Consider the following 24879-nt stretch of genomic DNA (forward strand, 5'->3'; position numbering starts at 1 on the left):
CGGTCAGTTCCGTAAACTGGGCTCGGTGCTTAAGCCCGCGCAGAAAAAGCCTGAGTATATGATTCATATCCTTCTACGAAAGGCCAAAAAGATCAGCGTACGCAACACACCTGTCTGTGTAAGAACAACGCGTCCCTTCCGTCAAAGATGCTGCCAACAGTCCGGTAAAAATGAACCGTCCACAGTGTTGCCAACTCTTCAGTAAGGGAAATCGCTATTGGCTGTCCTAAAAGTCAGCAAATGACGTCATTGCCTAATTTACATAATTGGTCATGTTTATGTAATTGTAACCAGCGCTGTAGAAGAGAGAAATAACATCGTGGGAGAGACATAAAGTGGGTAATAAAAAAAACACCCCCAATGCATTTGGAATATTTTTAAAACTACAAATTAAATTTCCTTTAGCGATTATTGCTTTTTTAATGTCACAATTCCAACCCTCCTCCTTTATCCGGGCTTGGGACCGGCAAAACTGACCCGAAATAGGCACTCTTTATGTGTGTGTGTTTAAGTAGTTGCAAACTTTGTGGTCCACAAAAAGTAGCAGAAAAACATATGTAACCATAACGTTGTTAACAAACTACATTAACAATCGAAATTGACAAAAAAAAATAGACACACTAGAAAAACAGTGGCAATGTGAAAAATGATGGGAACTAGTCTGGTCCTAATGCAGGCTAATTGTTTTCATTTTTTTGTTTGATTTTTTCAGACACCCCTCCACACACACAGGCCGTGCTGGCTCACAGAATGAGTGGGTCATCCTCATTTTGGTTGAGAGTTTTTATGGCAGGATCAGCATCTGTAGCATTTGACTTAATGGAAGTGAGCATGCAGCTGATGTGCCAGAAAACTGCTGGTGTTCACAGGAAGCCCCACCAGACAGCTTCAGTCTATATATGAGATGTACAAGATGGAGTTAAGGCTCTTCAAGGTCATCCGATTTCTAAGTTTGCAATGATGTGTTTTAGTGATTTATTTTAGACGGCAAGGTGCCCACGGCAGCACCCGCTGCTGTAAGAGCGATACGTGCTTTCACGTCAAAAAGTCGTCATAAGTCTCCAATAACACCAGGAAAAGTCGCCAGATTTGTCGCTAGTCGCTTTTCAGAAAAAAAAGTTGGCAACACTGACCGTGCACAACAGCGGTCTCCTGTGGACGTAAGAGGCAGAGCCTGCCTCAAACTAGGAGAAAATTTGACGTGGGCGGAGCGTCCGCGGAGGGAAACTGAGGTGGACGGCGGGGCATATCATTACTGACATGCGTAGTGTAGTGCGTTTTTAAAACGCCCCCCTGCGGCTGTACTTTTTATTACAATCAACAGACGTTCTTCTACTACTTTTCGACAGTGTTGGAACATCGCATGAGCGCCCCCTGCTGTCCGGTATGCATGGACAAACCAATGACTGTAGAAAACAGAAAACGGTTTTCTACAGTCATTGGGACAAACGTGCACGATGTGATCCATCAGCGTAAAGTAAGATTTACAAAAGATTGTAGCAGTTTGTGTGTAATTCCCACCCACACACAAGTGCAAATCAGTCTGAACATTATTCTAGAAAAGTGTGTGGTCAATGTGTAGTAACCAGCTAACATGTGTCAATGCACAATTGTATTTGATTTGTTGCTAAAATGTGCTACTTGATTGCTTTCTGTTAGTTGATTTGGATCTAACTGCTTTATTAAAATAAATTCTAAAGATTTCTACCATAAAGCTTTCCTGTATCAACACCGGTTCTCCCGTATGAGAATATATGTTTCTATTATTACATCTATTAAAAACATGATGCTAAGCTAAATTCAAATCCCACATACCTTACGAGTTTTTGCAGCATCTGTACTGCAATCTGTCAATGTGATAAAGTTCATGGTCACAAGCTTCATTCAAATCTTCACGTGTCTAGTTAAAATAAACAACCATGAACCGTAAGTATGTATCAAATTTATTCTCAAATACACAAGCAAAGGTGGCAATATGAAATCAAGCAATGTGACACTATAAATGTCAGCTTTCTGAAATGTTGACTCTTCATTTAGCACCTTAATAGTTAGTTGGGTTACACATGATTTATATAGTCACACATAGAAAAAGGAACGGGTGAATAATGCGAGTCAGTAACATAAAAACAAGCATGGAGAGCTGGGGCATTTGGATCACAGTTACTGAGGATATACACTGCATGTGGGTAAAAGTACCGCTGTGGACGTCTAGTGCCACGAGTACCATCGAGCCTCTACAGCCTGACACCAAAAAACACCCCCACCCCGCATTCCTCACAACAAGAGTTATCTCATGACTAGGCCTAGACAGTGATTACTAAACACAAGTTCTTCTGACATTTTTGGACCTTTCTTTCTTTTCACATTACAGTTTGCTGGTCTGTAGAGTTGCATATACACAGGAGTAATAGATATATACAGAGGGGCTCACTGTCAAACAATGCTGAAACAAAAGATGCTTGCTGTACCTGGAGTGTGAAAACGTAAATAATAATGGAAAGGCACTTGATTTGCTCCTGTGCAGCCAATGAATCTGGCCTGAGTGCCTGAGTGTGTCTGGCGCCCTCTAGTGCCAAACTGTGGTCTCAGTTGTTTCTGGATGGGCAGTTCAAGGGCAAGTGGCTGAACTGGAAGGGTCTTCCCATGATAAAATATTAAGTGAGTGTTTGAAGGAGTGTAATGATCAAATGCTAAATATTGTACAGTTTTCTGTAGGAGGAAAACAATAACCTCCTGGGTTAAGGCCTGAAAAATAAAAACAGGCTGTGCTCTGTAGTGGATTTGAAGAAGAGAAGCTAAACTTTCTACATAGATCAATTGAGATCTGTTCTATCGTCGTTCTTACTTTAAAACCCTGTTCGACCAAATTTAGTGTCAAGCGCCCCGACTCCAACAGGCACACACGAGTTCAATAAGCTACCATCAGGTCCTCGTCGACACAAGTGGGAACACTAACTTCACATGAACGGACACCAAACACAAGGAAGAGAAAAAAAAACAAAACTACATGACGTCCACGAAGAACTCGCTGGGGTTTCCCATGGCCAGGTGGAACGACTGCCGTGACGCAGTGAGCTCTGGGGGTACGGAACCCAGGTCACGAGTGGGCGGAGCACCAGGCGGTCCTCCAGGAGTGGAGGAAGGAGGTGGAGGTAACGCGGGGTGCATGGGAGCTGCCGCCATCGGCTGCGTGTGCTGAAGGCCGTGGGCGGTTGCCATGGCCGGGTGTGGATGCTGGGGTACCATCATCACCATCATGGGGTTGTACGGCAGGATTCCCGGCGGGTAGGGGGACATATGGGGCGGTTGGGGTATGCGGTGATGATGCGAGCGTTGGGAGGCGTGGCTGTGCTCGCTGGGGGCGGCTGAACCGTGGCCGCGCCTCAGACTGCTGCGCGTCGAGTACTCAGACTCGCTGCCGCTGCCGGAGCGCGAGTCGGCCCCGCCACCTTCTCCACCACCGCCGGACGGGGATTTCTCCCCTCCGCCCACAGTGCTACCAGGGCCTTTAGTGCTGCGACGCCGCTCACCCTCGCTTCTCGTCGAGCCGCTGCTCCGGCTCCCTGCAGCAACACAGGAGAGAAAATACTGTTTGATAACAAGTCAAACAAATCTGAGCTTTGATGACATGCTTAGCTGATTTACCAGTTTTACTAAAATTATTTACACTTTTCTGTGAAGTCTTTCTTGTGTAATTTCTTAGCATTTTCCACACAGCTGACTGCTGCCCCCCGGTGGAGGTGGGTTAGAACAACTTAGTTGCATGGATTGTGTGATGGCTCAGACAGAACAGTAAAGATGCACCTCAGGACACACATGTGATACATACAGCTGCCTTTGATACATACAGCTGCCTTGTCTACAGTTTTATTTATAGAAAAACTGAATTAAAAGTGTTCATAGGAGGTGGTTCATTTATGATATTACTTATTACTGTGATCTAAATGTACTACTCTTGCATTGAAGTTGTGTCCTAGCAGCAGGCGTTTGACCCATTGGCCCTAACACTTTGCATATGACTGGGTACAGCCACCAGACCATGCTGTTTATGCTTTTAAACAAAGATTTCAAGAAAATGCATCATTTTCTTTTGCATTTGATTAAAGTGAAGATTAACGATTGAGTAGGCTGAAGCATTCTAGACTTTGGCAATGGCTGGTTGCAAACTCCTGTGTGCAGATGTCTTCAACCTTTAAGTCTACATATGCAACTATCCTCTCTCCTTTGCACAACAGGAATTGCTGCTCATTTTGATTTTTTCACTTTTTAATAGCCGAATTTTGAATCACAGATGCCACAGACACTCTCCTGAGTCTCTGGTGTAGCGGTGAACACATTCATCTTACACGTGAAAGATAAAATGTGTCGTCTGAGACCAGGAGGAGGCAGAATCCCAGGCTAAGAGGTAGTGTACTTTTTGGAAATGCAGTGTTCTCATGCATGAAGGCACTTTTGGCTCACACAAAGGAGGTTTAGGCCAAAAGCAGTAAAATGTTTTATTAAAAGCCCGTCATTTACTCAGCTTCAGACATTTTTATTCATTAAATGGGCAGAAAATAATATAATGCAGACTTATTGCCGTTAGTGGACATGGATCAGGGATGTGCTGTCATCTTCAAACGACCCATCTGAGCCAAAAAAAACCCTGAAATGGTAGAAATTGAGCAATAAGCTCATATGTCCTGTTTTATTGTATTTTCTAATATTATATCCATGATTAATAGCCCTGTGTGCAGTCATCAAGAGCCACAGGATATATTATACACAATGTCAGAGCACACTATGTAGCTCTGTCATAAAAAGCTAAACTTCTTGAGTAATATTTTGGAGTGGCCCTTCAAACAGGAAGAGTTTGCTCACAGCGGCCTCACCTACAGCATCTCACTCTAAAAATAAATACTGAATAAAAGAACATTTCTCTCCACGTACCTTCGCTGTGTTGGCTGCCAGTACTGCCCGGGGCGTAGCTGTAACTGGTAAGCTCGTGGTACGGAGGCGGCTGGCTGGAGAAGGGATGTGTTGGGTATGGTTGATAGGGGAAGGTGTGCATCATGGGCCACGGGGAAGCCCCAGGGAGCGGCAAGGGGGCCAGGGTGTCCTGGTCCGAGGCGCCGCTGGAACCGTCGTTGTCATTCAGAGACAGATTGGCCATATCTGTGTGGGAGACACGAGGGAGAGGGTGAATAATGGTGCAAAAATGTTCCTTCAAGATTTACAGCTAACAGAGAATAATTTTTAGGTTTGCACGATGAATGGCTTCAAATATCAACCTCTGACGTGAAAAGATCTTTTCTTGTACCAAACCCGGGAAAAAAATGACTACATCTGAACCGTTAATATGGTGCAGCTGGTGGACAATGATTGGTCTTCTTTCCTGAGATTTCATTTTAGCGATGGCAGGACATTAAAGAATCCTTTGATAACTATGACGTCAAATGTCTAACCCCTTCTACAACCGGTGCGTCCACCAGTGCCCATGTGCAAAATGTGATTAAGGATAAAACTCAGCAGTCGGATGTGTTGCTCAGTGTTTGATGTCAGGGTTTTGCAGCCACTCACAGTTCTCACAGTCGCTCAAGTCTCCGAATACATAGTAGCACTGTTCGGAGAATGTGATCTTATTGACCGTGTGACGAATGAAGCCGGCCTTCAGCAGGTTGCTGGCGTACTTCCTGGCTTCACGGCGGTCCTGGAATCCCTCGATGTGGTGAAACAACCACTCAACTACGTCTGAACCTGATGAGCAGTGCAGAGAAATCATTCTAATCATCATTAAGAAACATTTTGTCCCATAGATGCCAGGTTTTCGTAATAAAATTCAATGAATCATGAAATAAAGTGCAGAGTTTTGACTGATCTTTTAAAAACAAACTAGCAAAACAAAAACACACACTAGGCTCAGTGCGTGCTCACATAAAAAGATTTGTTTCACAGATCACATGACTCTTTTTCTAAACAACATAATCCCAGTGAGAGCCCCTACTACAATCAGAAAACGTATTAAATAAAAATGATAATTAAAGAACATCTTATTATAATGAACATACCATACATATATCTGCATGTACCTTCTTCCCTCCTGTGCAAAACTTTGCACGAGCATACCTCAGTTATTAACATACGGGTTTTTAAATAATCATTATGAATCCCAGTTCATGTTTCATGTTCATCCCCTGTGAATGCTTTTGTTTTAAGCGTCACGTTCGTCATGTGGCTTAACAGTCAGTCGGTAAATATAACAGTAAAACCCAACATTGTTACAAAAAAAGGGGACCTGAGATTAATGGTTCAGTGCGACGATTTATCGAGTCATGTAAACGGGAGCCTTTCACCCACATTTGTGACTAAAAACAGACCCGCAATAGAAACATATTTAGGTGCAGAGTGTGAATAAAAAGTTTAACATTAGGTCACTGCTGCAGGGATGATGATGCTGGCACACTTTAATGTGGAGCCGGAGTCTGTTTACACACCGCGAGGAGCAAAGAGGCGGCGCTGTTATTAAACAATAATTAAACAAGATTAATTAATTAATAATTAATTAATTAATTAATTAACCTTTTTGACAGATGTACACGGTTAATCTTTAAAACACTGCAATTTCTAAAATGGAAACCAAGGAGCAGTTGATCCATAATAAGACAAAATCTTATTACTCCATTAATCGATTGACTTGAAAGATTACTCGATGTCTAAAATAATCAATAGGTAAATACAAATTTGAATTTTTCAGTTCAAGTTGTCAATATGTGCGGAGGATTTTAGAATTCAGGTTACGTGTTAAGCCGTAGTTACCACATTGATTGAACTAGATAAAGACACTAACTCATTAATGTTGTTTGTCTCCCTCTGGAGGCCACATCAATATGAAAACAACAGATGTTTTCATATTGATGTTATGCCTGTAGACGGTTTGAGAAACAGCAGATTGAGCTTGAGAAAAAAAATTGAACTTTAAATGCAGCACTATAACAGCTGCTTACATTCTGTTTGAGAGTTTGTTTTAAAGTGAAGGGTTTCCAGTGCTGTATGCAGACCACTGAGTCATGTATTTATGTGGAGAAACTGAAACATCAACACTGCTGGGCTTACTTCAGCTTACATCTAAAGTAGCCGAGTGGAAATCTAACCAGCGGATTATTTATAAATCAAATATCTTTAAGAGGAATTTAGCAGGAAAATGACAAGCTCAAAAACTATCCAGGTGAAATGAACACCTCTGACTGAAAAAAACCTGCCTGACGCCTGAGGTGTGCCTGTAAGCTGCTGTGTTAGAGTACATTAAAAAGTTAGGGGGAAAGTAATAAAATCAGAGATTGAAATTTTCATTTCAAAAAGCACAAAGTAGACTAACACGTAGTAATTATCCCTTGTGATTCAGCTGCATGCGATTCCAATTTAACACATGTTTTCATTCAAAACAGGCATTCACGTTTGTACTTGAGGGGTTTTTCCTCCCACAAGTCACACGGTTTTAATTCTGTGAACATAATGCCTGCCCTGTAAAGTCCTGTGAGCCACAAAAAGTTCATGGAACGAGTGTAGTCTCTCTTGCCTCGTTTCCACTTTTTGTCTTACCTAGGAAAGCGTTGGGAATGGTGATTTTAAGCCACATGCGGTCCCGGACTTCCAGACCCGACTCTGGTGACGCCATGGCTTTGGCAACTGATGCCATGTCAGAGTGCAGTGATAAGTTAAAGTCATCAAAACCTGGAGAAGGAGGAAAGAGTGTTTAAGGAAAATCTCAGGAGGTAAAAACATGCAAGAAAGCATGACAGATGAAAACAGAACGGGGCCAAAAACAAGAAAGCAAGGAGTGGAACTTAAAAGAGATCAAAAGCAGGAAAGCAGCAGACGTCATTTATCATACAACAGCCGCGACAAAAGCAGAAAGACAGATGTGAAAGACGATTCCTGTGCCAGTGTCGGTGGGAGACAAAGACGGACACAGACTGAAGAAGGGGAAAGAGATACTTTAGAATAATGAACAGCATTCAGACTGAATATCACGAGTCTGGATATGAAACTAGACAACTAGACACGAAGGACAGTTTTATGAAAATAATACACAGCCATGAACAGGCTGAGAGCAAAGGGGATATTATAAAGGAGCAAATATAGAGTAAGGTGAACGCAAAGACTCTTACGTTCAGTCTCGGTGACGGAGGACGAGGACGTGATGGTGCTGAGGGAGGAACTGCCTGGGTAGGGAGGGTAAGCCCCGGTCATGGCCACGGAGTGACTGACCCATGCTGCAGGGTCAATGGGTCGGACCGGCTCATCTGCAGGGTGAGGAAAACAATTAGGAAACAGTTACTGACACAAACATGGATCCGTGTGTTCTGTGTCTCAGGCAGAGCTGTACGTACTGCGAGGCAGAGTGAAGTAGCCCTGAGGAGACGGGTCCCAGCACTTTGCCACTGTGAGGATGATGGGCCTGGAAAAGAGTACGCAAACATCACGACTACGGTCAGATCACATCGTCCACGCTAATACTGGGGTGAAGATTTACCTGATACAAAAACGTCACATGGCAACAACAAGACAAGGCATGGCATGTCTGAGAGTGAGAGCTGTGTGTCAGCCTCCAATGATCATTTATTAATAAAACAAAACAAAAAAAGACAGATACTTCTACAACCTCCCAAAGCACAGTACTTTGCAGAATATGCAAGAAAACTGAAGGTGGAGAGAACGAACATGTTTCACCACTTGAGGAAAAAACACAAGGCTACGAAGAAGGAGATACTAGCAGTGACGTGCGATTTAAACAAATCTCCACACAGCGTCACCGGAGCGCTCACTAGCTACACATCATAAGACAAGAAAAGCAAATGATGGATCAAAGTTACTGAAACAGGACTTTAAGAAGCTGGATTAAAGCCCAACCCAAGATATAACATCACAGAAGGAATAAGAAGGAAAATCCCCTTTATTTACAAGACAAAACCTGAAAACATTTGATATCATCTAAAAAGTCAGATGGAAAAAAAAACATACCCTGGCTTGTGTACAATCTCCCTCAGGACCCGCACTGCATCGTCGTTACTCATATTTTCAAAATTGATGTCATTCACCTAGGAGGAGAGGGGATAATGAGGCATAAGAAAAAGGTTTATTTAGACTCCTAAGTGGAGATGAATTATTTATTGATGCTGATGATGAAGAATAACAACCAACTGTTTTGGTAGCTGATTAATCAAAGTCTTTTCAACAGAAAAATGTCAGTAATTTCCCAGTTCTAGCTTCTTGATTGGAACAAAAAAATAAAATAAAATAAAAACCAGTTGCATTCATACGCATAAATACTTCCTTTGTTTAGTTTTAGAGAGAAACAGATGTGTTCATGTAGACAAAGAATGAATTACAACTGAAGTGAATGAGCACTGATCTGGACTGGATCACCCACTAGAAAAGCTCCTGAAATGAGACCCAGCAGATCTCAAAATCAAACAACCACACTGGTATTTCCTGGATAAACCAGCTGTCCGAGCAGTAATTTAAAAAACTACATAAATCAAGACATCATCATATATATAGGAACAGGCCATCATTCCTCCTCACCTGCAGCAGCATGTCACCAGGTTCAATGCGTCCATCAGCAGCCACAGCTCCTCCCTTCATGATGGAGCCAATGTAGATGCCTCCATCCCCCCTTTCGTTGCTCTGACCCACTATGCTGATACCCAGGAAGTTGTACTTTTCTGTACGGTTGAGAAATCACAATAATGTTAAGACAAGGTGAACATTAGGTAAGAAAAATGAATCTGAGATATGAGTTTAAAGGTTCATGAGGTGCATGAGGAGAGTACAGACCCATGTTTAGAGTGACAGTGATGATGTTCAGAGACATCGTGGAATCTGTAACACTGCTGAAGGAGGAGGCCTGGAGCAGGAAATGACAACATTACACTACAGACACTGACGTGACCAAAATATTTAATCCATTTCCACAAAGTAAATCGTGTGCACACACCCTCTCCAGACGTGGGGGACGCTGTTTCCTCCGTCGACGATGTCGCTTAAGAAGCCTCGAAGCTGTGCTCTGCTCTGTGGCACTGCTGAACCTGTTCAACAAAAGGTGAAAGGTCAAGAGAGAGAAAGATCTCATAAACCTTTAACAGGCTTGGCTCTTAAGGAGGTCAACACAAATTTAAGGGACAGCTTCTCTCGCATTAGCCTGTTTCATCACCTACTGGATACATACGACATTTATCTCTTTCTCACCTGCTCATCGTGTCATCGTCCTCAGAGTCGCAGAAGCTGGTCGTTTCTAACTCGCTGCTCATCACCGTGCTAGAGCTCTCGTATCCTGCCAGGTGGCGCTCCAGACGACTCTGGCCGTTCATACGAGGGCCTGAGATGCCGCACGAGAGTCCCCAAAGACAACAGGGAAAATAATCAACATGATTTTTCATGTTTGTGCAAGTCAGGGTTTCCCTATAGATCCCAAACATTCCTCGCTCCTCAGCAACTCTCTGATTATATCAACTTGTATTGAGTGTCTGGGAGATATAGACGTGCCAAATCTTGATAGGAGGCAGTATTAAAAGGATTGTTTTCGTGTGCACGAGTGTCTCACCGTGTTGTTCCATGCTCTCTCTGTGCCGAGGCCTCTCTCTCCTGAAAGAAACTACAGACTCCGTTTCAGTCTGGTCGTCCAAAGTCTCCACGCTGCCTGTTGCATTGGGACTGTAAAAATAAGCACAATTACAGATGGAATTAGAGCACGACTGGATTTCAACACTGGATTTGCAGTAATCAGTGTTTACAACATAAAAGGCATTTCTAACTACATACGTTTTTTATGTTATGCATTTTTGCAATTATAGTAGGCTAGAAAGTACATGCCCTTCCTTAAATTACCTGTTCTTTTAAATCAGTATTGCCTGCTGCTGTATACGAATATCTATGCTTTATTTTTTCCTCCTAATTTCTAACAGCTTCCTCTGAATGAAAATGGGCTTAACTGAATCTGACACATCATACAAGTATTTATATTATTTATTAATTATCATACAAATAAATAAGGAAAATAAGTGCCAATTTGCTATTTAAAGAACTGTAATATTTTCAGGAGGACATTTTAACAGTCAAAAGAAAAGTCTGTCAGTGTTTCTGCTGGACAAACTTCAAAAGAGGCCTTTTTTCTAAATGATCTCATTGCCATGTTTGCAGACATTTTGCTGTTATCTCCCAAGAGTCATCCTTATCAGTAATAAACTAGAATCAGCTGATATCAGTCCATTTCTTTAGTCAAACTCTAAACTATTCTTCAGTTAAACGGAACTACTCACTCTTTTCCTTATTTTCTGTCACATTTACATATTTATATCACGTTATTTGGTAATTGTCCAAATAAGTGTCCTGAGAAGGACTTTGGGTGAAATCAGGAGATGGACCAAGGCCCAGTATAGGCTCCTTAGATGCTGTCAGACTACTCTGGGAGTCTAAGAATACAAATATAGAGCTGAACACACGTACAACTGTTCCCTTTTAAACACCAAATCAACATTTTAATACATACTTTTAGCATTATGTGCTTAATGTTGCTTACATTAAAGTTGTTGGTCAGGTACGTGTCACTTTAATGAGGCCTTGGACATGACATCTGCTATGTATTACATTGTCTCTTATTGCAGTGAAGGCTATAGAACAGCGCAATCTCTTTGCTGGTCCAATATTAGCACATTTTCCTACAATGATCAAAAAGTTTAAGACACATGAAGACACAAAGCACGACATGGTCACTGTGCATTAGAGCTACTGTAATTTTATTGACATCACATAGTAAGCTTTTCATTTTTTTTCCTACCACTCACATGGATTTCTTCATTTTTGTAAGCTGTGTGTACATCAACACAACCACAATCAGATTGAATGATAATTAGTTTGCTTTTAAGATTCAGACCCACTGTCTACACTATAAAAACTTAAAAGCACAACTAACACTGGATTCATGAGACCCACAATTAAATGGCTGGTTAAGCATTTTGCAGCTTGATTGTTTTTTAACATACAAAAACAAAACAAAGAACTATCCCCCAAAATCAGTTTCTCATAGCTTGGTGTTATATCTACACTGATAATACATCAGCATCCAGTACCCTGGAGACCACCCAGTCATAAAAACAGCTGGTTAAACTGAACCTTTTCTTTGGTACCAGAGACCCTTTCATTTGAAGATTATCACCTATGAGCAGTAAGGTGTCGGTCTAGCTCCAAACATATTCTGGAAACAAATAACTAATTTACTTTTTCTTCTTTACTTCCTTACTAATGACTCGTGAAAAAGCAGTGTGCAGATATACTTGTTTTTTTATAAAGATAAAGGATGGGCTATGGTTATAACTATAGTTTTCAGTAATGTTGGATTGGTCATATCAATATCAATATTAGATTACATGAAAGGCAGCAAACATCGATGTATATCTAAGCTGGTGACGCTGATTAGATTCACTCACTGAATTCTACCTTTTTGATTAGCTTTATACTGCCCAGGTGTTAGAAATCATCCCTATAGCTATTCAATCATCTGTTTACATCCTGTTGAGCTCAATTGGCTAGATCCACAAAGAGCAGTGAATATCAGAGTAGCAGTTCATCACAGCTGACCTGTGATTTATGTACAATAAAGCAAAAACCTACTGGATATCCCAACACAAAGTGGTATGCAACCACTTCTGATTTTTTGGCTCACACTGATACACATTTTTGCAACAGCTGATCTTACAGCTTGCCCACCTGTGAAGTCCCACTTTAACCTTCTTCGTACATGAATGTACAAGCTGTACAATATGACATAATACAAATAAATAATAAATAGTTATTTTGATGTGTGTGTGTGTGTGTGTGTGTGTGTGTGTGTGTGTGTGTGTGTGTGTGCGCACATGCATGTTTTTGTTTGTTTGTTTGTTTTAAAAAAATGAAATGACTACATGTAAGATGAGATGTCATTCTTGCTCTAAAGACTTGTATTAACTTGACAGTTTTTAAGCTTCATTCACTTCTTCGTTCTGCTTTTTCAGCTCAAAACTAATGTTTTTGGTAGCCTCGGTCTCAATGCAGGTTCTGGTAAACCCAGCATTGAATACCTGCCCAGGAACTGACAGCAAACAAAGTGAGAAACCAGTTGGTTCACTGCTATTAGCAGATATTTCCAAAACAGTGTTAAACAAGAATAATCACTAGATAACTGTTTTTTGACACATTTGTCATATTAACTTAATGTGATGTTACAGTTTTCTGCAGTAACCCCAACTATCCAAGCCAACTAGACCACATTTCATAACATTTCAAAGCACACTGGAATGGAATGTCTTGAATATGGCAAAAACATACTCAAACTGTGTGAGGGAACGCTTCAATCAGATCTGTCTACTCAGGGATTGAAAGCTTTTCCTTGTGTCAATAACAAGGGCGGTCCCAGCTAAGATCAGTTTCAAATGAGCTCACATATTCGTGCGTAAACCTGATACTCTGAGAGTGTGAGATATTCAGGTAAATATACAGTTTCTAATTAAAACTATAGGAGGAGCACAGGTGTGTGTTGCAAATCTTCAAGTACAATGGGTGAAAAGTGGTGGATCATCCCAAAACTACATGAGATCAGCTTGTTAATGACCTGAAGACAGTTGAGATCACAGTCGCTAAGAACAACACTGGTAACACACTTGAGCACAATGCAATGAAATCCTGCAGCGCACACAACATCCATACATGCCACCCTTCCTGATTTTTCTGTGAGAATCCCGAATTTTAGTGCCCCTCCCAAAAATCTCCCGATTTTCCACCTGGACAACAAAATTTAAAAACCATATCCCAGATAGGCCCAGGCAATTCCAGTTTCCAACAATGGCTACTACTACTGCAGTTACTCTTATTATTCTTTCTAGGTCACAAAATAAACTTTTAACATATTTTCAGGCGAGAATGTAGCTGTGTAAACTTCAAATATCCGAGCTGACGGGAACAGCAAACTCCCGGCACATCGTTTATAAACCCCCGCTGTCTTTCATTACTCAGGATAAACATGATATATAAGTCACTTAAATAACTTAAACATGTTATTGTTTGGCCTTTTTCAGTGTTTTATTTGTTCGTGAGTAAATCGGTTTGGCTGAGATTAAAGTTATTAGATTAGATTAAACAAAACTTTATTAATCTCTCGGGAGGGTTCCTCCGGCGGATTTCACACAGCTGAATAAACGTCAGACAGAAAACTGATTATACTGAAGTGTGAGATGGTCGAAAATGCACGCCAGCGTCCGGTTATATTTTATATAGCAAGGAGCAGACGGAAGAGTTTCACTCCACCGAGAGAGCTCGTGACGTAATTCTGAAGGCTAGACCGTCCAATTTCACGGTCGCTCATTTTCCTACCCATCTACCCGACCCACTTAGACCACGAAGGCCGGGTCCTCAGGTGGACCCAGCCTCTGAATTTGGACACCTCCGCTGTTTCCAGCCGGACAGTAATAACGGTGACATTTAACATTTAAATAAACACTGTAAAATTCAAATCTAGCTCTTTGACATCATCTCAACCAACTGTGTTTGAAAGAAGGAAAATGCTGAGTATGACCCAAAAAGCACATCCCTGCAGTTCAGGAGTTGGAACCACTATTGGGGCTGTTTTTCTGCTAAGGGGACAAGATGACTTCACTCCATCGAGGGGGTCAATGAACAAGACATGTAATATACAATCACGGACGAGAACCTCCTCCTCTCAGCCAGAACGCCGAAAGATGGATGTTCTAGCGTGACCAAAAAAATCACCAAGGCAACAAAGGAGCAGCTACAGATGAAGCAGGAAATCATGAAGTGGCCTAGCCAGTCTTCAAACCTCAGACTTATACAAACTCTGTGGAGAAAGCTGAAGTTTTGAGCTGCCATGGGGCAGCTAAGAAAGGATTTAAAGATTTGTGCAGGCCTGGTGACCAACTACAAGAAACATCTTACAGCTGTGCTTGCTAACAAGAGTTTCTCCACCAAGTACTAAGTTGTGTTTTACTTGTTGATCAAATACTAATTTCATGACAGTGACATGCAAATCAGTTTAAAACTTTTATGTAAAGTGTTTTTTTCAGGATTGTTCGCTGATGTTCTGGTCTCAGTCCATTAAACTAAAACTACCTTAAAATTTGAAACTGTTCATTTCCTGATAAGTGAGCAAGCTTGCAAACTTCAGCAGGGGATCAAATAATCATTTCCCTCACTTTAAATACACAGTAAATGATTCACGTGTGTGTGTGTGTGTGTGTGTGTGTGTGTGTGTGTGTGTGTGTGTGTGTGTGTGTGTGTGTGTGTGTGTGTGTGTGTGTGTTGCTTACTGGAAAGATGGTGGTCTGGAGTCCCCGATGCCCCCGGTCCTCTCTGCAGGTGGGGGAGGAAGGGGTGGCGGAGGGGGCAAAGGCTGGGTAGTTGTTTCCACAGGGGGGACCACTGCCACTGGAGGCTCTGCTGCTGGAGTGTCTGAAGATACCAACTGATATATAAAAGGAAGAAAAATAAAAGAGATTTAGAGACAACACAAAAAAAATAAAGAGAGGAAAGAATCTGAGGTAAAGGTCGAGGGAAGCAGGATGGAAAGTATTAGGAAAAAAGTAGGCAAGTATGTGGAGTGGTGAGAAACTGGCACAAAGTAAGAGAGGGCAGAGAGACGAGAGGGTGAAAAAAAAAGAAAAGGAATGAAAGGACGAGAAGGAAGGAGGTGGAGGGCAGAGGGAGGAAAAACGGGTACTATGTCAATTACTTTCACATACAAACACTGTACTCTTTTCAGACGAAGGTCTCAAGGGCAAACTGAAACGCTATCCTACACTTAACCTGTCTCTCTTCATTATACAACAAAAGTGTCCACACACACACATACAAGGGGAGAGAGAGGTATCACACATTAACAATTAGGATGAATGGCATATAGCTTCCAATTACATGGACCATAGAAACACAGAGAGCGGAGTCCAGGCCTTCTTACATCACTGCAGAGCCCACACATAACGTTTCTTATTATAAACTTCATATGAGCTCCAGAGTTTGGGAAGTTTGGTGCATTCAGTGACTTCATATAAACATGCTTTGTATTTCCTGTCAAAATAACTCAACCAAATGTCCACAAGCATGTGCACAGAGACGTTCGCCCACTTTATCCAGTCACTCCCTGCTTTTTGCTCTCCATTAATGGCTACGTAACTGTGAAATACTCATCTTCTGGGATCCCTTCATCCATCTCTCTGTGCAGATCGCATATCAGTCCCTCTGGTGTCTGAGCTTTGTTCTCCCTCTCTTTGAGTTCTTATGCACTTAACAGATGCTCCAGCCCCCTGTCCTTCTAATCTGGGCCAAGTCTCATTGTTTTGTCTCCTTTTAAATGCAACCCGCAGGGTGGAGTAAAACAACTGGGTCTTCTACAAGAGAAACGGAAAGTATGAAAGCTGTACCTGGCAACTCGCTGTGCTATAACTGCTAACAAGCCACGCTGCGTGCAGCTCGGCTCGAGTATCAGTTAACACAATCAGAGAAACATTTGCTTCCTTTGTGAATTTGTTTGGCAAACTTAAAAACGCCTTTTCTATCTCGACATGCTCATTTAAATGTTTGCATATGTTAAATTCCGTGCAGCTACAGAATTTTAACTTGACTTTCTCGCCTAATACTGTTCTATGTGTTTGCACATGGCCAAGTCATGCATTGCTGCATGTAAACAACTGTGATGCATGCTTTCCTGCTAATATCGTCTTCTAAATCGGGGGTCCAGTTGTTCCAAAATAGCTCAGCTTGACAATGCAGTCACATTGTAGGATATCAATGTGTAGACAGAGTGAAATTTTTAATATTGCTGGTCAACATTTTAGCTGCAAGTTGACTAAAAAATTTAAGACACATTTAAAATGAATTTAAGACCATTTAAATCTTTTAAGGCTGTTTATTAGCAAATACGTATTTAAGATAAAAGCTTTATAAGGACTTGCAGCCACCCCGGCCAGATTTGACAATTACTCTGGCAAAGAAAACAATGAACTATCTTTTTAATGAGAGCCAGTTTAATATAGCATCTTGTTTATAGTATTGAGTTTTTGCTGACATTGATGTAAATGCATAAATTTAATAATAGGCATTTAGTTTGTGCTTTGACAATAAGGACCTCCAAGTCTGAGGTCACAGTTCTCAGCTGGAAAGGGATGGGATGCCCCAAGTGGGGTAATTTAAAGGGTCACTGAGGTGTGAGTGGAGCATGAGACTGGTATACTGGTGTGGTGTCAGCAGTGATGCTATATCAGTCTGTTGTGGTGAAGTAAGAGCTGAGCTTGAAAGCAAAGCCACTGCTCTACCAGTCGATCTACCTTCCTACTCTGACCTATGGCCCTAAGCTGTGGGTATCCACTGAAACTACGAGATGGCAGATACAAGGAGAAGGAAGTGAGCTTCCTCCAAAGGGTGGCTTGGCCCAGCCTTAAAGATAGACTGTGGAGTTGGTTGTTAAGGAGGCACTCAAACTGCAGCTGCTAATGCTCCACACAAAAAGGACCCAGATGCCTCCTGGATGTTTCTTGGTGAAGTGTTTTGGGCATGTGTTAGTGGGAGCAGGCCCCGGATTGGACCCAGGCCTGAAACTGCCTGCGTTGTCCCCCTTGAAAGAGCTAGAGGAAACGTCAGGGAGACAGGGAAGTCTAGACATTTCAGCTTAGACTACTGTCCCACAACCTGGACCCAGATAAGAGGCAGAAGATGGATGGATGGAAATTTTGTAAACTTTCAATTTACACAAATAGCAGAGGAAACAACACAAAAACACCTATGAATATAAAGCAGATAAGAGCTTTATCTCTACTGCCCTCAGTGTTAAAACACATAACGGGGTAAAACAAATGGTACAAAAAGGACCCCTCTCAAGCTGAATGGAAGCATAACTATGATATGGAAAATATTTGTAGGGACCCTCTCTCAGAAAAATGGAAAAAGTGCATCAGCCTTACTGCAAACATGGACATCATGTCTGTCTCCAGGTTAAAATGTGCATGCTTTCATTTGACAAATCTCTTTAAAATGTTTAAAAGGGAAACAAAATGTCATGCAAAGAAACAGTAGGTTCAAGGCGCTCAGTGTAAGAAAATTCTCGAGTGACAAAAGATTTATTGAAGTATGAGAGTAACAGTCTAGCAAAACTACCAGTGACTCAGACTGTTGATAAAGCTGCAAGAACATTTTTCCCGTACATCTGCTGAGTCTGCTCCCTCTTGTTTTACCTGTGTGGACAGTTACTCTGGTTCAGTTTTTTTCCTGTTCCAAGTTTCCAAACGTTTCACCAAAGAGCAAGCCAGGACCAGATGTGCAAACTCTCTGATGACATATAATTGTGCAAAGTTAATGGCTAAAAATCTGAAATCTAATTACTTCATTTTGCTGCTGCTGGTTAGACAAGACTGTTGGTCTGAGGGAGGTCTGACGGAAGACACAGGAAAAAGAAGAGGTGGTTTTTGCAAACACCCTCTGGCTAAAGATGATGTAGGCTTATTCTTGAGATTAAAGTTAAGTCTTGACGTTTTCAGACAAGCCTCAAGAGGAAATAATGGAAAAAGAAAGGTTAGCAGGGAAATCTGTATAGCTTCCACTCCTGCTTTAAAAAGAAAATAAACAGCTTATCATCTCTTACCCATGACACCACTCTGCCGTTGAAACATGGCAACTTGGCACTGTCGTCTGAAATCTCTTCCTTCACCACCCTGAAGAACAGAGACACACAGGGAGGTTCAGTAGGTTTGAACGGTTCTGGTTTTCTGACATCATGATAAGTGTGATCTGTATGGTACACTGCAGTGGAGAAAAGAGGGCTGAAAACGACATTAAGTCATAAATGGAAAAAGTGAAAGAGCGGAGGGGAATTAAACAGTTTACATTACCGACACATTACATGAAATATATGAGCCCGTGACAACAACACAGCTGCACCGAATCAAAGTGCCAGGGTTAACTCAAAACCCATCTGGGTAAATCATCAGCTTACAGCCACATCAATGCAGCTGCAGTCGATCACACTCATATTAAAACAGATTTCACTGAAAAACTGCAAATCAACATTAAAAGGATGGCTGGGAGGAGGATCGCATTCGGCCAAACCTGAGGAACATTTTCTAAAGAAGAAAAAAAGATAATGAGTTTAAATGCTTTTGTTTTGTGTTTTTGGTGGGTGGCTACATAGGCCAGTCAGATTACTTGCTATGAAGAGTAAAGGCAATAGAGATAAGAAGGGGTTCAATTCATGGTTGAATAGAACCTCTCTGGGAGGTACAAAAAATTCCTTTATACAAGAAAAACTTGGTTTAAGGATAAAATAATTTGCATGTTTTTAATTATAATAAGGAATTGATTGTATAACACATCCAAGTATCTCACCAACACTACCAAACTAGAGGCTGGCAACAAACACCCCTGAAGTGTGACGACAGCAGAAGAAAGAAACTAGTGTGACCCAGTCGAGTCTCAAAAATATCTCTGAAATGAAATGAAACGAAACAAGGGCACACAAATTGTATTAAAAATGTTTTGGATTCAGTCAGCAGAAGTAGAGGAAACCTTGCCTAGGACTGGCTTTTTTAGCATTTGTAGTCACACACCAGGGCTTATCTAATTGTTGGGGTTCTCTCTGTAACAATGTACCATCTTAATCCTGCAATAACCCTGCAAGCATCTTTGAGCGACTGCTGTTGTGAACTGGGACTATGTAACCAAACCTGAACTGAATTATACTGGCTCCTTACTGAATAGGTTATTAGGGGAGGATGATCTTTACAGTAAAGCTGATGAGCCTCTGTTACTTCCTCTGGCACAAATCCATCACGTTTCTTGTTCTTTCAGACTATTGTATTAACAAAATTGCACTTATTCTTAAAGTGTGAATGCGACTTGCACAGTGTTGGCGAGGTGTTGATTGTTCAGTCATTTTGCAAATATCTTAGTTGTACACAAAGGAGAGCCAAAACAGTCAGTCTCCTTCCTGACCTCAGATTCCTTGAATGTATATCAAGTTGATCTAAATGTATTGTAGCAGTATTGTAAGAGGTTTAAATGAATATTAAAGCAACATTTAACTAATTTAGCTTCAGTTAGCCCACATTAAAAGTAAACTCCACACCAGTATAAGTACAAGCTTATCACTGGGATCCTGCTTCTAATCTTATTTCCAAAATACCACCCAAGTCATGGAGCCATGAATCAGCACACTAACAACAAACATCACAAAACTGCTTCACAGACACTGAGGAATTTCTTCTTTTATCACAATGAGCTAAAACACATTGAGCCTACTTGTGAATTACACAACCCGGTCAACTAAATCTGCATGCAAAGCCATTACAGATAACAGCAGCTACTTAACATTAATAGCCAACATGGTCTAAATTCTTTAAAGACAACACATCCGTCTGGCAGTTTTCCCCTCCTCCATCTAAGACTTCCATGTTTACAGAGAGGCAAACACTTGGCTTCAGCTACAGTAGTTCCAAGAGACCGAGCTGGGCGTAAGTGCTACATAGAGGACACTTGGCTGTTCAAGCGTCTCCAAAAGTCTCCATTTTCCAGCTTCACATGCCAACGTACCTCCTCTTAAGTGTGTGAGACTTGGTCAGGCTCCACTGGGCTTTTGTAAGCAGCTGTTGAGCGCTGGTTTTGTGGGTGCATGCTAGGATACAGCCAGATTGTAGTGGGCACTATTGAGGATCTGCTGCAGGTTTTGAGAGCACTGTCTATGTGGCTACTGACGTAGCTAACAATATTTTTTTCCTATCCATTACGCTTTTTCAGCACTATAAATCTGCACCTAGACGGCAGATGGACAGATGCACAAATTGTCTGCAGAGAGTAAGATTGTCGTCATTCCTTTGTCCCCCAAACAAACAAGAGACCACAGTCGAAAGTCATTTCACACACATACTGAAATGCCTCGACTACAATGCATAAACAACTCTGAAATATGCAGAGTCCTGTTGGATTAACTTAAAACTTTTCCCTGCCGACTACCATTCTTCAAGTCCCTTGCTACCCTTAAATTCCTCACTCTCAACACGGCATTGCTGTTCTAACAATTAATCTTACTCAAACAGCTCCCTGATCCGTTCTCAGCACACATGTATACAGCAGAATATCCAGTGACTCTAAATGAACACCACCCTGTTCTTTCTCTCCCTTTCTTCTCCCCATAGACACCCCAGACACCCAGCAAATGGCCCCTATCCAGGTCCAGGTTCCTAGCACCAGCCCTGGCCTGCTCTGCTCCACGGAGCTCCCCCTCTGCCACACACACAGATCTCCTCGACAGCTGGCCTCAACCCAGGACAAATGAAAACACACACTATTACACACTCCTCTCCTGGTTAGGAGAGAGCAGGGGGAAGAGAGGGGGAGAAAAAGTCCATGCTTTGATTGGACAGCTGACTCAGAGCTATGTTTGAAATTTTTCATCTGAACTCAGTTGGAGATATTCAAATGAGAGAGCATGATGCCAGACAGTGCAATTTAACTTAAAGACAGGCGATACAGTCTTTGAGAGTTTCCAGAGGGTGGCTCGTTTGAGACGTTTAACATTTAGTACTCACACACAAGCACACGGGGTCTAAACATAATCATGTGTTACCCAGTTACACAGGGACAAGCTCTTAATCTGACAGTTAACTTACAAAGTCTAGTAAAGGTAACATAATAAACCGACACGCTGATTGAAAAGCTCTCCAATTATCTTACTGTGCACATGACAGCTGCACACACACACGCACTCTTTGGGACATTAGACTAAAACTAATACAACAGACCTCCAAAAAGTCTGGAAAGTTTATAATGTTCACTTTTTGTTAAAGTTTCAATCTTCATGTTGGTAGCGTCAGTTTGTGGTGCTTTTGAAAGGAAATTCAATAGAAAATAAACAGTCAGTGAGCAGAGTATCAAGTCATTCCCTTTTTCCACGTAACATGTTTTCTTCATGTTACATGTAATAAACAGTAAGTGATTATATATATATATATATATATATATATATATGGAAGATATTTGAAAGCGTCACCTTAATGGTAAAGTCTCTTTTTCTTGTAGTTATTTGACGTATTTAATTAAATTTTATTTCAATCTTGTGTATTTTTATCATTTAGTTCCAATGTAGTTTTAGTTCTTTAAAACTGTTTTATTAAAAAAAAGATGCTATAGTATGGTATGCTTAGGTGATGGATCCCAAATCCTAAATATGGGTTTCAAATACGTAGGCCAAACATGGCCATCATTGTGTACGTACTAGTGACAGACAACTTGTCTAAAAACCTATGCCATAAACTGCCACACATCTCCCCAGAAATGTAAGTACACATTGTCGTCTGTGCAGCTCCTACGGGTATAAATGCAGACAACAGTGTTTGGCACTTGCTTGGGCTCTACATTACTAGATTTGCTGCATAAGCAGAATTCAGACATTTAAATATGAGCTCACTCATACAACAGCAGGTTGTCAAACACAAGAAAGCCCCACCATAATGCTGTGAGATTTGTATGAAAGTCCAGATTTCCAAGTTCTCAGCTGGAATGTTTAACTGGAACGTACCCCTCAACTTGAATTTCCTACTTAGAAAAATGAAGCAGTCCCATAAACCCCGAGTTTACTATCCAAAATGGTACTGTTAATGGTAAAGAGTATAAAAACTACAACTTCTGTGCATTTGTGACTCACTGAATAAGCCATACGCAGATCACAGGCCAGGCTCCAGCTATGAATGTGCTGCAGCGTTGTTTTTAAGTGCAGAAAAACAAACACTATACTGCATTACTAGTGCTACACCACTGGCTCTACCTTAAACAAAAGCAAAACAAATCCTGTTTTTCCTCACTTTTACAACGTTCCCACTAAACACTAATTCTGGAGTGACATCACTTTGTTCACTTCTATGCAAGCAGACTTCTTTTCACAACCAGAAGAGTCGCCCCCTTCTGTTTATTACAAGGTACTTTCACATTAGCGTCACTTTTCAGAATTGAAAATCATGCCCATCCATCCAAAAAACTATCCATCTTTTATATACTCTCAAGGCTTAACGCTATGATGTAAACAGCTCGACTACATTAGGTAAACTGCAACTTCCAATTATTCTATTTATTTATTTATTTATTTATTTTTTGGTGGTGGTGGGGGGGGGGGGTTACAGGCACTGGTTAGACCAGATGTACAGTATTTTTTAAACAGATCTAGTATCGATGTTGCTTCTGTTGACAGCTAATAGCAGCCCACCAGTGTTGTCAAAGCCCAGTGAAAAGCCAAAAAAATCCACCTCATCTCCGGGTTGATATTAGGGCTGGCTTGGCACAGGCTCCCCTGGTGCCATCCAAACGGAGTAAAAGAGGCAAATAGCCCAGACCAAATCTTCATCCAAGACTACAATGTATTTAACAGAAACCCTAAGGGTCTCTCGCTGTGTGAATAAACCACAAACATGCATTCCTCTGCGCGAAAACACACAGCAAGATTGAATTGATAGAGGCGAGGAGACGGCTCTTTCTAAGGAAATTTTTTTGTGTGTCTGTGTGTGTGAGGAATTGGGGGAATGGACGGATGGCTGGGAGGCCACAGTGTTAAAGAGGGGAGACAAAACCCGAAAGAAAGAAAAGGCGAGGATTTCAGCAGATGATGGACTGAAGGAGGGAGGGAGGCATGAGGATTAGGGCAAAGAAAAGCAGCAGGGGCAGGGAATGCCTCCCATTGTAATGATGATGTTTTCTGCGAAAAGTCCCAGCCGACACAGCTACCTCTGGTATTTGAATATTCATCACCACTCATTATAACTTTCTGATTAAGGCCGGGCTTGGGGGACTGGGGTCCAGACAGGCTGGCTTCATGCATGTTCACCCTCCCTCGAACCACAAGTTACCCCCAGCGACAAATATACCACAACTGCTCACAAGATGGGATAGAGTGGTTTTAGAGATACAAACAGCATTTTCTCCCAAAACTATGTACGCACGTTAGCTCGGGGAAGTCAGAAAATCCAAGCACAACAAAAGGGGGGCTGCTTTCCAAAATTTCTGTGCCTACATTCACGTTTGCATGATGGATCTCCTTATTTTGCATGCAAAGCTCACAGCTCTCCTTCTACTAGAGGCAGAGAGAGGGGAAGGAAAGTAATCACTGCAGCTCACCCGAAGTCTTGGTCCATAGACTTGAAGAAGAACTTGTAGTTTGGCTTGTTCAGGACCTGTTTAAAATCCAGCAAAGTGATATTTTCGGCAGCGATGGGAATCTTCACCAAATACGGCGTCTCCTCCTCGTCGATATGATAAATTATTTTGGTTTCCGCCATCTCTACGTTTGCGGTTTCTTTTTTCTTCTTCTTTTCCTGCCGACCTGGAAGTTTCCGAAAGAAATACACACACACCGTGAGGCGAGGTAGCGATAACTTTGTGGGGCAGTTAGCTGGCGGCGGAGCTAGCTTAGGTGGCTAACGAGACGGCAGAGGTGAAACGATGAGGGCCACCGAGATTTTCGGTCCGAGCCGGAGGACGTAGGGAGAAAAACCCTGCTCGAAGCTCGACTTCCCTGGAGTAAAAACTCGCATTCCCACTGTTACCGAGAGGCGAGGGAAAAAATACGGGGAAGCTACATTCACGCGACTTAACTCCCAACAACTTTTCCCCCAACAAAAACATACAGGGGAGGGGGGTCTGAAAACTTTTCACCACTTGTTGCGAGCCAACGCGGCGTGTGACGTAAAGACGTACCCCCTTCTTTTCTTTTTTTTACGTACCCTTCCGAACCAGCCCCCCCCCCTCCCCGACCCTGTAGTATGTGTATTCTTACATACATAAATAAAGCGTCTCTAATGGTATTTTATACTATATATTCACAGCCTG

General features: G+C 41.8%; 1 protein-coding gene across 1 annotated transcript; it reads right to left on the reverse strand.

Moving 5' to 3' along the window:
- Positions 1 to 110: 110 nt before the first annotated feature.
- On the reverse strand, positions 111 to 24736 carry dvl2 (dishevelled segment polarity protein 2). The gene is made up of 15 exons (XM_085149503.1): positions 24169 to 24736; positions 18656 to 18725; positions 15333 to 15487; positions 10583 to 10692; positions 10228 to 10357; positions 9977 to 10067; positions 9817 to 9886; positions 9565 to 9704; positions 9001 to 9077; positions 8370 to 8437; positions 8148 to 8282; positions 7579 to 7710; positions 5560 to 5736; positions 4930 to 5154; positions 111 to 3563 (listed from the first exon to the last, which is right to left on the reverse strand). Exons 1-15 carry the CDS (start codon positions 24327 to 24329, stop codon positions 3004 to 3006), a joined length of 2301 nt encoding a protein of 766 aa, XP_085005629.1. The 5' UTR covers positions 24330 to 24736; the 3' UTR covers positions 111 to 3003.
- Between the last annotated feature and the right edge of the window lie 143 nt (positions 24737 to 24879).

This window comes from Neolamprologus multifasciatus, chromosome 3, assembly GCF_963576455.1.
Source record: "Neolamprologus multifasciatus chromosome 3, fNeoMul1.2, whole genome shotgun sequence".
In the NCBI taxonomy this organism is placed as follows: domain Eukaryota; kingdom Metazoa; phylum Chordata; class Actinopteri; order Cichliformes; family Cichlidae; genus Neolamprologus; species Neolamprologus multifasciatus.